The sequence below is a fragment of the Staurois parvus genome, unplaced genomic scaffold, assembly GCF_062004578.1.
Source record: "Staurois parvus isolate SC_StPar_1 unplaced genomic scaffold, SC_StPar_1.0 ptg000074l, whole genome shotgun sequence".
NCBI lineage: Eukaryota > Metazoa > Chordata > Amphibia > Anura > Ranidae > Staurois > Staurois parvus.
The window spans coordinates 1,981,498-1,998,370 of NW_028317870.1; the positions used below are offsets into that span (position 1 = coordinate 1,981,498).

The 16,873-nt window shown below is 41.3% G+C and overlaps 1 protein-coding gene across 1 annotated transcript in view; it reads right to left on the reverse strand.

Annotated features, from left to right (window-relative positions):
- Positions 1 to 16,873, reverse strand: part of PIK3C2B (phosphatidylinositol-4-phosphate 3-kinase catalytic subunit type 2 beta) — a 343,678-nt gene that overhangs the window by 12,450 nt on the left and 314,355 nt on the right. Inside the window, exons 27-29 of the mRNA XM_089669402.1 lie at positions 14,424 to 14,505; positions 13,560 to 13,666; positions 2,385 to 2,510 (exon numbers count right to left, since the gene is read on the reverse strand). Coding sequence (XP_089525528.1) covers positions 2,385 to 2,510; positions 13,560 to 13,666; positions 14,424 to 14,505 — 315 coding nt within the window. The remainder of the gene's footprint in view (positions 1 to 2,384; positions 2,511 to 13,559; positions 13,667 to 14,423; positions 14,506 to 16,873) is intronic.

Sequence of the window (16,873 nt, forward strand, 5' to 3'; positions counted from 1 at the left end):
GCTATTTTGCAAAGAAGAATGGGCAAAAATGTCACTCTGTAGATGTGAAAAGCTGGTAGAAACATCCCCAAAAAGACATGTAGCTTTAATTGCAGCGAAATGTGGTTCTACAAAGTATTGACTCAGGGGTGCTGAATACAAATGCACACCACGCTTTCCATTTTCTGTTTTTCAGATGGGTGTACTGTTAGATATTATAAAAAAATTAAAGAACAATTAGTCCCTAAGCTGAGTTTATATATGAATGCATTAGGAGAGGGGATGGAAATAAGGCAGGAGTCATTGCAAGCATATGTTACAATTATTCAGAAAAAGGGAAAGGATGGAACCCAATGTGCTAGTTATAGGCCTATTGCACTGTTAAATCCGGATACCAAATTATATGCAAAGGGTATAGCCTGTAAAATTCTTATTCAAGTTTTGTATATGGAAACATTGTGTGTTGGCTGTGGCTGGCCCTTTAAGGAGGCTCTGGGAGTGTTTTCCATCACCCGGTACACCTGGAATGCCTTTGTGACTCAGGCCCAGCTGGGCAATACAGTGGGTTGCTCCTCTTTTTCCTGTTGCCTGTCTGGGTGCCCTTTGTCCATCGGCAGCATCGCACTGGCCCCTAGTCTCTGGTGCTGATGCGGCTCTGTCTGGATAGTGTGCCGGTGCCAGCCACATGTTATGATGCTATACACGTGTGGCAGGGACCTAGAATTTCAGGTGCCAGTTCTGTTACCCTTTTTCTTATGTATATACCGTACATTGTAATATGCCAGCACTTCAATTTATTAGATGGAAGGTCTGAAGCTGTGGACACAAGTCTTTACTTTCCTGTATAACATTGGAATGCAGTAAAGCTTGTCAGTATTTCGACCTGCTGGGTGGAAATGCTTGGGCTAATTAGAACTCAGTTTGTTTCTTTGTGGGCACTAGTCTCTGACTCATGGGGCCTTTCAATTTTGAACGTCAGGCTAGCAGGTGCTCCAGGTAAAAACCTCCCTGATGTCTGTCTCAATGTAAGCAATCTTGAGGAATTAAGTGCTGAAGATATACAGTATGTGATGATATGTTAGTTTGGGGATACTTTCATATATTTATAAATTTGCCTTTTAGCATCCACTAGGATGATCTGGCTATTGTTTGGAGCTGGGGATGATCACCATTTTGAAGATATTATGCATTATCCCAAGTACCCCAAGTTATATAAGGAATAGGCTTTTTGATACTGACCTGTTATGAGGAAGATGGGGGTGTACTAACTCTGAGATTTTACATTTCTAAAGCTCTAATTTTACAATAATAATATAAAGACTATTTATTTGTGCTTGGACAGAACAAGCAGCAACAGATTGCCCTGGGTATCCTTAATACTAAATGAGGACAAAGATTCGGCCTCAAAGGCCTGTCCTGCCGAAGGTCCATCCTCTGAGACAAAAGGAGCAGAAGGATGTTTAGGATCCTTGAAGTCAATTTGCGCCATCAATGTCCTGATTTGATTCCCACCAAATTTTTTTGGGCTGATTTTGTAACTTCATGCATGAAAACCCACAAACATGTTGCAACGGAAGACATTTGGCATTGAGAAGTGGTCAGAAATTTTCATGTCAATGTCAGATTGGTGGACAGTTACAGAAAATGCTTACATTTCTGCTGGCACAGTTCTGCTGGCCATTCCAGCTTCTGATGTCAAGGGAGTACTTACATTTTTAACAGTACACCATTACATCTATTATTTTTTCTTAAATAAGTTACTGAGAAGTTACTTCTTGTGTTTTTATTTAAGTATATCACTATTATCTAAAAATAACTTTTTGAATCAAGATCAATGTTTGCCTTTTCAAATAAATTAAAAAGGCCAACAATTTCCCCGTGAATTACTTACTTTAACACATCAAAGTTTGTAAAATTAGACACATTAAAACAGATAACAGCAAGGTTCTAGGGTCATTTGGTTCTATGGTCATATTATGGTTTAATTACAGATGAAGATAATGACATATAAAACTACATTACTTAATACGCTGTACATCGTTACATAGTCAGGTTGAAAAAAAAAAAATAGTCCATCTAGTTCAACCAATTAATAACAAACAAAAAAACCCCACACAAATAGAAAACCTCTATATACCCACAGTTCATTACATTTTCAAGATCCCTGCAACACAGAGGTATTTCCAAAACCCTTATTGGTAAAAAGATTTATCACACAGTACATGTAATGTACGATTTTCAAACTTGCACACTCTAAAGTACATAAAGTCTCTGTTTTGCCACACACTTTAAAGTTAGAGGTCAAAGTGTCTGTGTGTATTTACAGTATCCTGCCTGACAGGTCAATTTCTTAATAGAAGCTTTTATACAATGCATTGCTACATTCCTTGCATGTAAATTCATACCATTTCATTGTAAGTTGGATTGCATGTTTTCTTTGCAACCTTAGTTTTCCTCTTGGTTGTCTTTTGTGGATCCGGTAACAGATAAATCTTTACATAGGGGTTTGGCTCATTGGCATCCTGAAGAGGCTACTCAAAAAAGTAAAATTAATACATAAAGAAACAAGGTGATGATTTTAGATCTCATACACGCAGCTTGCAAAACTAAAGACCACCAGATTCTGAAAGCATTTACAAAACATTTACTATGCTTAAAGTGGTTGTAAAGGCTCAAGGTTTTTTTACCTTCATGCATAGAATGCATGAAGGTAAAAACCTTATGTGTGCAGCAGTGCCCTCAGCCCCCTCAATACTTACCTGAGTCCCATCGAGATCCAGCGGTGTGAACCACAGTCTCGGCTGTCCCGGGTCTCTGCCTCCTCATTGGCTGAGACAGCAAGTGGGAGCCAATGGCTCCCGCTGCTGTCAATCACAGCCAGTCAGCCAATGAGGAGAGATAGAGGCAGGGCCAAGCTGCGGCTCTGTGTGTGAATAGACACACGGAGCAGCCGGTGCCCCCATAGAAAGCTGCTTGCTATGGGAGCACCCGACAGAAAGGAGGAGCCAGGAAAGCCTGCGGGGGACTTGAGAATAGGAGGATCCAGGCTGCTCTGTGCAAAACCACTGCAAACAGCAGGTAAGTATAGACATGTTTGTTATTAAAAAAACAAACAAAAAAAAACAACCTTTAGTATCACTTTAATTTAGCTTTCCTGAAAAACCTCCCACTCTACTGTGAAGTGCTAAGTACTGATCCCAAGGGAAGAGCGGGCTTCAAGTAGAGGCAAAGCTTATCAAAGTCCTGCTACAATCTATTTCATTTGGTATTCATCTGTAATTGTATGATTCTGTGTATACATGTGCATAGATGTGCTGTCAATATAATATGGATGTATGGCATATATCTGATAAATAAGACTCTGTTCATTAAGGCACATCTAAACCCAAAAACAACAAATGTAATATAATTCTGCTTACTAGTCCTTGGTGTGGTGGATGTATTTGTTTTCTTTTTACTTTATTTTCACCGGGTAATCCTGCAAATACCCACTTTCCCTGGGTGGCTACATCTCTCCTTAACAGTATCTGTGGAGGGAAGACATGGTGGTCACCCATGGCTTCTATCCTGACATGAACTACAAACTATATTTCATCTTCTTTACATGGGGATCAGGGCAATTGGTACTTTTATGGAAGATAGCTAGGAAGGTATTTGCAGCGGTTAACATGAAGCGACAAGGACATAGCATTTGTGGCAAGATGAATGGGTATTTTCTGTATTTGCTGAAAATATTACTGGATTGAAAAACAAAAAAATAATGCAGCCATCACATCTAAGGACTGTAAGCTGCAATATACTTAATTTTTGCTCTTGGGTTTAGTTGTCCCTTAAGGAACATTAAACGCAGTTTATAAGAAAGTATTTGGGCAGCTATCACTACTAAAACAGTAAGTACAGTTTTAACTAGAAGTCAAAACAAGATATTGGTCTTAAACGTTATTGAGAAATCATTCTTTGAGAAAGTGTCAGATTCTGGTGCAAAACAGGTCGAAACTGTGTCCAGCAGGCGTTTAATAAAAAAGAAAAATTTGTTGGCATCCAGGGAGCAGTATTTTTTTTATAAAGTTTGAGGTGTTTTAGTGAAACTGATTTAGTGCAAGCAACTGGGGTGTGCTGTGGATTCAGCATATCAAGAACAAATAAGAAGATAAAGGCAACTTTAGCCTAGATTATCTTGCTGCCAGCCAATGAGCAGCTTCTCAAATTTTAGTAAGTTAAAATTACAGATTACAAGTGCATTCCACCATACTTTTGTGAGTGGCCTGTATTACTAATTTTTAACCATATTAAAGAGTTTTATGCTGCACTTAGAAGGCGTCGCCTTTTTCTTTCCTGATCTCCGACAGGGCTCTCTCTAGCTCGTTACTGGCTGGCTGCCTCCTAATTCAGCGGTGCATCAGGACTTTCATAAGAACTATCCATTACAAGGGCGTTATATATATATTGATATTACATTGTGTCTTTCACATACATACATATACAGTTGTGTTCAAAATAATAGCAGTGTGTTGAAAAAAGTGAATAAAGCTCACAATCCTTCTAAGAGCTTTTATTTCCATACACACAAATGCATTGGGAACACTACACATTCTATTTCAAATCAAACATGAAGAAAAATATATCAAATTTGTGTTGTTCCTCTAAAATAGCAGTGTTTGTATTCTTCTTTATAAACTCAAACATTCACTATATAAACTGAAAAATGTTTGAAGATTTTTCTTTCCTTTGAATCACTTAATATTTAGTTGTATAACCACTGTTTCTGAGAACTGCTGTACATCTGTGTTGCATGGAGTCAACCAACTTCTGGCACCTGTGAACAGGTATTCCAGCCCAGGATGATTGGACCAAATTCCACAGTTCTTCTTTATTTCTTGGTTTTGCCTCAGAAACTGCATTTTTGATGTCACCCAACAAGTTTTTTATTGGATTAAAATCCGGGGATTGGGCTGGCCACTCCATAACGTCAATCTTGTTGGTCTGGAACCAAGATGTTGCACATTTACTGGTGTTTGGGGTCGTTGTCTTGTTGGAACACCCATTTCAAGGGAATTTCCTTATCAGCATAAGGCAGCATGACCTCTTCCAAGTATTCTGATGTATTCAAACTGATCCATGATCCCTGATATGCAATAAATAGGCCCAACACCGTAGTATGAGAAACATCCCCATATCATGATGCTTGCACAACCATGCTTCACTGTCTTCACTGTGTACTGTGGCTTGAATTCAGTATTTGGGGGTCGTCTGACAAACTGTCTCGGGCCACTAGACCCAAAAAGAACAATCTTACTTTCATCAGTCCACAAAATGTTGTGCCATTTCTCTTTAGGCCAGTCAGTGTGCTCTTTGGCAAATTGTAACCTCTTCAGCACATGTCTTTTTTTCAACAGTCGGACTTTGCGGGGGCTTCTTGCAGATAGCTTGGCTTCACATAGGTGTCTTCTAATAGTAACAGTACTCACAGGTAACTGTAGACCTTCTTTGATCTTCCTGGAGCTGATTGTTGGCTGAGTCCTTGCCATTTTGGCTATTCTTCTATCCATTCAAATGGTAGTTTTTTTGCTTTCTTCCACGTCTTTCAGGTTTTGGTTGCCATTTTAAAGCATTTGTGATCATTTTAGTTGAGCAGCCTATCATTTTCTGCACTTCTTTATATGTTTTCCCCTCTCCAATCAACTTTTTAATCAAGGTACGCTGTTCTTCTGAACAATGTCTGGAACAAACCATTTTCCTCAGAATTTCAGAGAGAAATGCACTGTAACCAGCATGTACAACATTTGCTGCCTTCCTTCCTTAAATAAGGGCAATAATATCCACCTGTTTTTCAAAGAATGAATGACCTCACTAATAGAACTCCACACTGCTATTATTTTGAACATGCCCCTTTCAATTAGTGATTCAATTACACAGAATCAGCAGCATGCCTGTCATGACTGTTGGGTCTGTTGGATTTCTATTACTCTACTACACCTGCTAGTAAATTATTTGCCATGTAGAAATATCATTTCTACCAAAAACAGTGATTGATCAGGTTAATGATGTCTGACTGCTATTATTTTGAACACAACTGTATATACACACACATTTTTGTCTTAAGTTCACCCTTGGTTTCCATCTTTAGTCCTTGCCGCACATACCACTTTCAGCCCTTCTTGGGGTGCGCAAAATACCCATTCCATTAGTAAATTAAAATAGTTTATCTAGGGAAATTGATGAATAGTGCAAGGGTCTTATGGTAAATTTCCATGTGAGGTATGTGTCTTAAAGCTGGCCATAAAAGCTAGGCATACTAGTCAGTCTTTCATGCTTAGCATATGATTAACTCTATCAACAGATCTGATGCTGGCTTATCAAGGCAAAAACAACAGTTTCTAGTATATTCATTTACTACCCCCTTTCCCCCAAAAAAGGCCCTGGACATCGCTGTTTACTTAAACAGTACTCTACTTAAACTGCCTCTGGGATTAAAAATCGAAATAGTGTCTCTTTCTCTGAAAAATAATCAAAACGGACTGCCCTGACTTTGGTGATTGTAAATGAAATTGGTAAATGAAGAGGGTTTCATGTAAGTTGCAGAAATCTTGTTAAATTGGACCCCTCACTTAAAAAGTATAAGTGAACCTAAGCAAGGATGACCTCATTTGCCCTTTATGACCTGATTTGGGAAATGCAGCCAAAATTGTGTTGAGAAGAAACATCCAGCACTGTGCTGAAGTGCCTTCTTGCAAGACTTGGATGCATTTAACAGCTGAACCTTAGAAGTTTTTTCTGCACACACAGGTAAACACAATGGTACATGATAATTTTGTTAATGTTTTGAAGGGATAAAAAAAAAAAACGAACAATCTCGAATCCCATTATTGCATAGCTATAATGTAATTTCTTGCCAATTAAATTATATGTGTACACTAGAGCCCAAAGAATGGATGCCTAAATTCAGCTCATGTATGTAATAGTTATATAGCAATATATTAATACTGAAACTAGTACAATAATATAAAAAAAATGACCCTGTTAATATTTTTTTCAGAACTTAAACATTTCCTTTTATCAGCAATTACTGACATGCGTTACTTGTTACTTGCAGTGTCACAGGCACAGCTTAAAGCAAGATTAGGCAGCAGGTTAATTTATTTTTTTAGGATGACACTGTATATGTGCATGCTCTCTGGCCATCAGCTGGCAATTCTTCTGCATGATGTCACAACAATGCAATATACACAACAAAGCAGCTGATGTAATATGCCTGGGAAACTTTATCAGCAAAATTCATGAGGGAATATTTGTGTTTTACACCTTGCGTTTACCCAGGATATAACTGATTAAAGAGCCGGCTTTCATATTGCTTATATAATAATTGCCTTATGAAAAAAGTCACACTAACAAAAAAAAAAAAAAACTACAGGATACTAGAAAAGAGGATTTTTTTTTCAAAGCAGTGCATTTTAAAACAAATAAAAATAATGAACTTATTACCCTTCTTTCCTTTCAGGAGAACAGTTAAATGTTTAGTTCAGGCTCTGACTTAGGCCTATTCACACTAGTGTGTTGTGGTTACCGTGCCATGGCCAAATCAACTTCACAATCATAACCAGATATCTGCATTGCTTCATTTCATGAAAAAAATTACTAATTAGGCTATATCAGAAATAACAGGATTTTTTTTTGTTACTCACTGTAAAATCCCTTTCTCTGAGTTCTATGACGGACACAACTTCTATTCTTATTCTTGACTAATAGGGTTTTAAAGCACCACCTACAGGAGTAGGACGCTAGGCAGAAAAAAGCTTGGCCCCTCCTATGGATAGTCCTCTCTGGATAAAACCCCCTCTCTGCTATAGGCAAGCCAGTTAGTTACAAAGCAGCATTAAAAGGAAAATCTCCAATAGAGGGGTGGGTCCTATGTTCATCAATGAACTCGGAGAAAGGGATTTTACGGTGAGTAACAAAACAAATACCTTTTTCTTGTATGTTTATTGATGGACACAGCTTCTCCTTATTCTTCACCAATAGGGATGTTCCAAAGCAGTGTCGCAATGAGGGGTGGGCAACCAAACACAAGGACAACAACTAGATAACACGTCAACACCCAGAGCAACCCCAGGAGGGGTTGACAGGAACCATAAACAGCGGCCTGCAAAACTTGAGGCCCAACTAGCATCTGAAGATGACAACCCATGAATGAACCTTGTAGAATTTAGTAAAAAAGTGGCCAGATGACTGGGTCGCCTCCTTGCAGATCTGAGACACAGCTTCCTGAAGCCAGAACGCCCAGGAAGCACTAATCACCCCCGCAACGGGGAAAGGGTCTTAATGGCATACACCTGAACAATTGTCTGCCAAATCCAACAGGAAATGGTAGCAGAAGTGGCCGCAAGAACTTTCTGTAGACCGTCCAAGAGAACAAAGAAAGAGTCGGATCTCTGGAAGGAAGTACACATGAAGCACCTGCAACCTTCCAACGCCACCACCTTAGGATGCGAAGGCCAAGGGCACAAGGAAGAAAAGGGAAGGGCAAAGAACCATTCTATCCATGGGTACAATGAGACTGGAGGGCGTACAAACCAAGGCTGCCAGCACAGAAGCACTGAACACTTTATATGTATACACACTGTACATGCATTTGTTTACACAGGGTTCATAAGCATCCAGCACATTTGAAGGTTCTTTATATAGATTGAGTATAGGTATATAAACAAATATTGGTTGGCGAACACTTGAGTTGATTAGGCATTTCTTTGGGGGAAGTGCTGCACATTTTTTTCTACATACTTACCTATAAAATCCACTTCTAGGAGTACATCACTGGACACAGAGCAGGCTATTCATGACTATGTGGGTTATATGCCATCTTTAGATGAATGGACATTGGCCGACCAATCAGAGAGGATGTCCTCCCCTATATAACTCCTCCTACACAGGAAGTACTTAAAATTTTGTAGCAAGCAATTTAATTCCAGAGAAGGGGGAGGGACCTCTGTACTCCAAGAAATAGATTTTACAGGCAAGTATGTAGAAAAAAAAAATCCAATTTTCTTTATCGTACATTATTGTGGAATGTCCCAAAGTAATAAAAATTTTTGAGGGGAGGGTGACACCATGATAGCGACTGCCAACAATTCCACAAGACCTACTCAGCCGTTCGCAAGATACTGTGGCCAAAGGCCTCTGTAGCTCTTGCATCCATCTGGTAGAACCTTGTGAACCGAAGCCCATGAGCAACAGACGCCTGATGGCGGATTGCCCAAGATGTCCCCACACTCCTAGCACTGTGTGCTTTCACCTGAAAGGGTGGGACCTTACCCTGGGAGCAATACAGGTCCTTGAGAAAGCAGGTCTGCCCTGCACGACAGGGGCCAAGGCCCGTCCACTGCCAGTCTCACTATGCCCACGTACCAGGCCCTCCTTGGCCAGGCCAGGGAGATCAGTATCACCAGAACAGACTCCTCCCAAATTCTGTGTAAGAGACGTAGGAACAGCTGAATCGGAGGAAAAGCATAGATTAAGGAAAACTGGCTCCAAGGGACCACTAAGGCATCTACCCCTCCTGTGCGAGCGTCTCTTTTCCTGGACACAAAAAGGTCGACCTTGTTGTTGAACTTGGATGCCAACAGATCTACGTCCGGGCAACCCCATCGCTGGCAGATTGCCCTGAAAACCTCAGGATGCAAAGCCCATTCCCCCGGAATCAACCTTCGGTGGCTGAGATAATCCGCCTGCCAATTCTCTACCCCTGGAATGAACACTGCTGAAAAACTTGGAACATATCTTTCTGCCCAGGCCAGAATGTGATTCACCTCCTCCTGAGCCCTTTCGACTCCTAGTACCACACTGTTGGTGCTCTACCAGTTGCTACCCATGAAAGGAAAACCTGCCACAACTTCATGCATGGCAGTTCTCCCGACCAACTCTTTAGCTTCAAAACCCTGTGCATGTGTGCAAGAGGGCCATGCAAGAAATTTGCCGAATTGAATTCTTAAAAGCATCAACTGCAAAACAAAGCATGTGGAACATCCTTCAAATCCTCGGCCGAATATTCCCCATGCACTGATGGCGTTCCCAGCAACCATTTGACAGTCAGAAAGACACTGGCAAATACCAATAGCTGCCACCACTGGCTGTGTGGCCAAACCTATCAGGGAGAAGGAGGCCTTAAGGAGAGATTCCAGCTTCTTGTCTGCTGGATGCTTGAAAACCTTGACATCATCCACAGGACATATGAAAGACCTATTCAGGGATGATTACCTGTCCAAGTGATCCCAATCAGCATACATAATTTGTTCTAAGAGAGGATGCATCGGAAATGCTTGAGTAATCTACGATGGCCTTCAAAAGCCCAGGGAAGAATACGTAACCTCAGAGGATTCTATGGGGTAATCGGAATCCTGAATGAACCATATCAGTAAGGTCCTGAACTTATAACCTTAGAGACTGAGAAGCAGAAACTGCTTCTCCTCAGGCTGCATCCCTTCAGACAGTGACTCTATTGCCTGACACTCTTCCAAGTCCTCTAATGCCCCCTCATCTTCTGGTTCCACCCACTCCTGGTCAAGGACCGGTGGGTCCAGTGAATGGGATCTATCCTGTTTCTTACTCACCTGAGAAATAGATGCAATCCTTTCTGCGATCTTATCCTCCTTCGTTACATACGCTGAAGAGGATGCACCAGTAGAAGCCGCAATGATAGACAAACGTAGCAGCTTAGATTGCCCAGAAGCTCCTGGCCTTTCAGGAGAGGATAACACAGCGGAACTGCAACTAAGTTCCTCAAGACTTGATGGAAGTGCACATTTGCCTTTTCCTGTTCCACCTCCCCCACTCCACTTTCTGGAAGATATTACTTCCTACAGCGCTGCACCTGGATGCAATACAGAGAATCCAGGATACAGCTATGCAAGGTAGTGTGACCCTCATACATCCATTGCAAACTGCTGACTTCCATGGACCGTTAGAGGCAGCCTCCTGTCTGATCTGGTCAATGTTTGCCCCCCATAGGAGTACTCACATGCCCCACAGAAAAGCCTACTCTGTGTCCTGGTCAACTTCCAGCATCAGAATACCTACGTGTGCCCAGGAAAGCTGGATACGCTTCTGGCCGTTTACCGCGCGCGCCCCACAGCCTACGCAAGCCACATCACAGACCAGGCTACTCCCTCTAGAGGTACCACAAAATAAGACCAGACAGGCACAGGCAAAATTAAGCACTCCCCCTGATGGCTACTCTGCCAACAGCAAGGAAAAACAACATCTCTTTTTTCCCTCCATTTTACTTTTCCTTTTAAAAAGAGGAGGCAACTTACCAATCCCGTCTCAGGACTCAGAAGTCCAACCTTCACCCATCACGGTGGGCCCTGTCATGCAGACCTTCAAGGACTTGGTACCCATAATGTGGGGCCACTGGCTTGGACCTGTATAGAACCCTGCTAGAAAGCCCTTTGGTCAGATTCAAACTGGAAAGGGTTCCATTTATGCAGGGTCCAGTGCTGTAAGGCTGCATTACAGGCACCCCAAGGATTCTTCTCCTTATCCAGAGAGGCTCGGGTACCATCCATTTTGGCTAATAGCTTTCCGAATGGATCCGATTAAAGTCCATGATTCCCAAAGGAACCGTACTAGACCTTAGGTATGCTCCAGGAGCACAAGCAACATTCAGTGACAATCCACCTTGCAGACACTGGCGAAAAAACTGAAAAAAAAAAATACTTCCTATGTAGGAGGGGTTATATAGGGGAGGACTTCCTTTTACCTATAGGTGGCATATAACCCACATAGTCATGATTAGCCTGCTCTGTGTGTGTCCCGTGATATATGATAAAGAAAATGTTTAATTACTGTACACTCACCGGCCACTTTATTAGGAACACCTTGCTAGTCCCAAGAAAATATACCCCCACACCATCAAACCACCACCAACCTGAACCGTTCATACAGGGCAGGATGGATACATGATTTCATGTTGTTTATGCCAAATTCTGAACCTACCATCTGAATGTTGCAGCTGAAAATGAATGTCCATTCTCCTCTGACGTCAACAAGGCAATTTCGTCCACACAATTGGTGCTGCCTGGATATTTTTTTTTTTTTCGGACCATTCTCTGTGAACCCTAGAGATGGCTGTACATGAAAATCCCAGTAGATCAGTTTTTTATTTATTATTTTTTTTTTAAATACTCAGACCAGCCCGCCTGGCACCAACAACCATGCCACATTCAAAGCCACTAAAAAGAAAAAAGTATGGGTTTCTACTTTCCCCCCCAATTATACTTACCTAGGTGGATGCAGCATCGGTCCGATGTTGCATCTGTCCCCCACCAGCTATAAGTGTGAGAACTCAGCAATCACATGACCACTGAGTTCTCACAACCACTCTGTGCAGAGAGCGGTGACTGTGAGTTACCGCTCTCTGCTTGCCCCACCCCACGCTCACTTGAATGCTAGGTTGTGGAGGGGGAGGGAGCAGCTGGCTCAGGCTCTCAGCGGCTCACTGAAAGGCTGAGCCAGGTGCTGCTCCAGACTCTAAGGTGGATCCCAACTTTGATGTCAGGATTTTCCCCAGCTGAGTGAAATCAGCTGAAAATGGGTCACAGGAGTGCAGAACGAACTGCACTCCTGTGATCTACAGAAGTACAGCCAAAAGAACTTTGGCTGTTCTTCTTTAAATCCCATTTCTTCACCATTCTGATGCTCGGTTTGAACTTCAGCAAGTCATCTTCACCATGTTTAGATGCCTAAATGCATTGAGTTGATGTGATTGCCTGATTAGCAATTTGTATTACCAAGCAATTGAACAGGTGTACCTAATAAAGTGGCCAGTGAGTGTATATAGCTGATAATAATTGTTTTATTCTAAGCTATTGGAAAAGATATGCCCATTTGCCTTTTCAGCCTGTAATATATCCAGAGGATGGAAATTTAAAGTGATAATAAAGTCATGTTTTTTTTTTCTTCTTAAAAATTACAAACTTATCTATATTTACCTGCTCTGCGCAGTGGTTTTGCACAGAGCAGCCTGGATCCTCCTCTCGGGTCTCCTGCTGGTGTTTCTTGCCTCCCTCCTGGCCGGTGCCCCAATAGCAAACAGCTTGGTATAGGGGCACCCGAGCAGGCACTTTCCCACGCCACGGCTCTGTGTGTCCACCCACACACAGAGCCACGGCTAGGCCCCACCCCCTCCCTCTCCTGTTGGGCTTACTGGCTGTGACTGACAGCATCGGGAGTCAATGGTTCCTGCTTCTGCCTCAGCCAATAAGGAGTGAGTCCCTGGAGAACCGATGCTCTCATGGAGATCGCTGTATCAAGAGGGGGCTCAAGTAAGTGATAGGAGGGAGTTGGGGGGCTGCTACACACAGAAGTTTTTTTACCTTCATGCATAGAATGAAGGTTAAAAAAACCTTGAGACTTTAGAACCACTTTTAATTAGAAGTAAAACTGAAGACACAAAAAATGGTACAATTATTGAAAATGCTCGACTCACGTTCATAAATCTATAGTGTATAATTGTTTTTTTGTATACGTTTATTTTTCATTAGCTTTTTGGATCTAAAAGTAAGGCAGAAAAAACACAAAATATTTACCAGACCCCGAATATGCATCACCATAATAAACAACTGGTCAATTTTATAGGAGATGGATAACTTGACCTCTCCTCCAACAGTCCCCACTGGTACAGACCATGTTGCATCTGAAAACACATAAAAAAAAAGTATTGAAATAAAACTTGTAGAAATGTAATTTGTGTGTAAACAGAGGTGAGGAATTTGCTCACCTGCCCCCCATTCCCCCCTCCCTGGAATGTTTGTTAAAACAGAACATTTACTTTAAGATGTAACTAAGCTCTGCAAAAACAAAAATCTCTAAGGAGATAGACGTTTATGGCAGAAGGGACATGAAAGTGTCTTTTGCTGAGAAGCTTTCCCCTGGCTCCTAACATTTGTTTTTCTCTTTGGTGTATATCTCGACATGCTGAGAATACAACTGGATGCTGGAGGCAATGTAAATTCTGTGTGCATGCAATGGCGTTACTGATCATCAGTGACTGACCAATAGCAAATAAGAACATTGTTCTGGAAAAGGAAGCAACAGGATCCTGGAAATGATGGAGAAGGGCCCAGTGTGTCACAATGTTTGAGATGGCTCAATTTAGTGAGAGCTCACTTGAAAAATGAAGACTTCACAGCAAGAAAACATTTAGTATAACACAATTTTTATTACCAAACGAAGGTATTTAAATGGTATTCTGTGCTTCCAAGCTTGAAATTTGAACAAAAACAGGGCATGATCAAGTGGAAGACATGATGGGGAATCATGTGCTCAAGCACCCGAAGTACACAATGATGTTACAATTATAACTTTTGAAGGTAATTTGCTATACAGTTACAAGGGATATCCATTCAAGAGAACGCTTTTAAAATCAATATTTATTTAACTATAAACTCTACCAGAAGGTCTTGGTTGTGTAGCATTGCCAACATTCTTCTCATCACGAGGAAGGGAATGAAAGAAAGTATACACCAGATCACACTGTAAAGAAAAGGAATAATTAAATAAAGAATCAGTTAAAAAAATCCTCTAATCTTGTCTTAACAGACCCAACAATAGAACCATTTATGTAATTGACTACTATAAAATTGTGCTTGACACTCATATTACTGCTGGGTTGTATATTTATTGTACCTTGAAGGAAAACTACACCAAAAAATGTGTTTTCATAGGTTTACTTTCTTAAAGTAGAACTAAAGGCAAAACTTTTTTTTGCTTTAGATAAGAGTACAGAAGGATTAGAATGCTTGTCAGCTTTTATTGCTGTCTGTGTCCCCTATAACCACTTGCCTACTGGGCACTTTTACCCCCCTTACTGCCCAGGCCAATTTTCAGCTTTCAGTGCTGTTGCACTGTAAATGACAATTGTGTGGTCATGCAACACTGTACCCATATGACATTTTTATAATTTTTTCCCCACACAAAAAGATTTCTTTTAGTGGTATTTAATCACCACTGGGCATTTTATTTTTTGCGAAACAAACTAAAAAAGTCTGAAAATTTAGTAAAAAAAGTTTTTCTTAGCTTCTATTATAAAACAGGTATTTTTTCTTCTTTGCTGATGTGCATTGATGAGTCTGCACTGATAGGCAGCACTGATGGGCATTGATGAGGAGGCACCGATATGCAGCACTGATGGGCACTGACTGGCACAGATTAGCAGCACTGTTGGGCACTTTTTGGGCTGCACTGATAATCAGTGCAGCCCCAAAAGTGCGGAAGTGCTGTCATCTTGTAAGTGGACCACCTATACATCTCCAGCCCTGTGAGCACTGCATGCGGCCGTAGTTTTGGATTTCACATGCAACATATATTATGTCTTCTAGTGTGTACCCAGCTTTAGTTACACCTAATGAGCCCTAATTAACTATTTTGATCACTTGCCCGAAGGGGGTACCCTTCCTGACCAGGCCATTTTTTGCGTTATGGCGCTGCGTTGCTTTAACTGACAATTGCGCGGTCATACAACGCTGCACTCAAATGAAATGAATGTCCTTTTTTTTTTCCACAAATAGAGCTTTTCTTTTGGTGGTATTTGATCGCCTGTGTGGTTTTTATGGTTTGCGCTATAAAAAAAAAAGACTGACAACTTTGAGAAAAAAAACAATATTTTTGACTTTTTGCTATTAAACATGTCCAGTAAAAAAATCAAATTTCGTCATAAATTTAGGCCAAAATATATTCTGCTACATGTCTTTGCTAAAAAAAATTCCAATACGTGTAAATTAATTGATTTACGTGAAAGTTATAGCATTTACAAATGACAGTATATATTCTGGGCTTTTTTTTCTATTTTTACTAGTAATGGCGGCAATCAACGACTTATAGCGGGACTGCGACAGGCATTCTGACACTGGGGGGAACTGACTTGGTGTCACCGACACAGTGATCAGTGCTAATAAAAAGAACTGACACTGTACTAATGGCACTGGACATGAAGGGGTTAACATGTGGGGCGATCAAAGGGTTAACTGTGTGTTGTTTTACATCATGTTCTGTGTTTGTGCTTCACTGTAAGCAAAGCAGTGTGCAGGAGCTGACAGGGAGGAGAACTTTTGTTTACTAACAGTTCTCCCCCATCAGAGATCCTCAGCAATCACCGGGCGCTGGAAAGTAATCAAAGGCTGGGATCCGGTGATTGACAGCCGCGGCCGAGAATGGCGGAGCAGGAAGGGTGTGGCCATGCCTTGCGTGTACCCCCTACCCGGATATGCAAAATCACGTATATATACATTATTTTGCATACAGCTGCAGCCCTGTAGCAGTATTTCTGCTATGGAGTGGAGCTAAAGCGGTCAAAGTGGTTCTAAACGCAATTTTTTTTTTTTTTAACCTAAATGCATTCTTTGCAGGTAAAATCCTTCCAATACCTGTACCTACCCTATCCCTATACATTTACCTGAAAATTATCTCAGACCAGCCATGTGCCTGCTATTCTCTCTTCCTGGCATCACAGGAGACTCAGAGCAGCGGGAGCCATAGGCTGTCAGTCAAATCCTGTGTGTCTATGGAAAACATTTAAAATCAACGCAGCTGTGCCACACCCGCAGAGCCCTGTCATTCATTCACAATGACAATTTGTCCTCTAGTGCAGTACTTTTTAACCTTTTTTTAGTTGAGGCACCCTTTAGGGTTGTGCAAACCAGTCTGAGGGCCGGTTCACACCAGGAGGTGAGGGTGTGCACTTTTTTTGCATGTAAGCACGCATCACATTTCACAAACAGCTGCCCTATGTGTGTGTGAAAAACACAAAAAAAAGGTGCCAGCATGAATTTTAAAACTGTGCTGCAGCAAAACGCATGGTACTGTGGTACCATGCATTTTAGCTGGCACAAACGCATGTGTATTT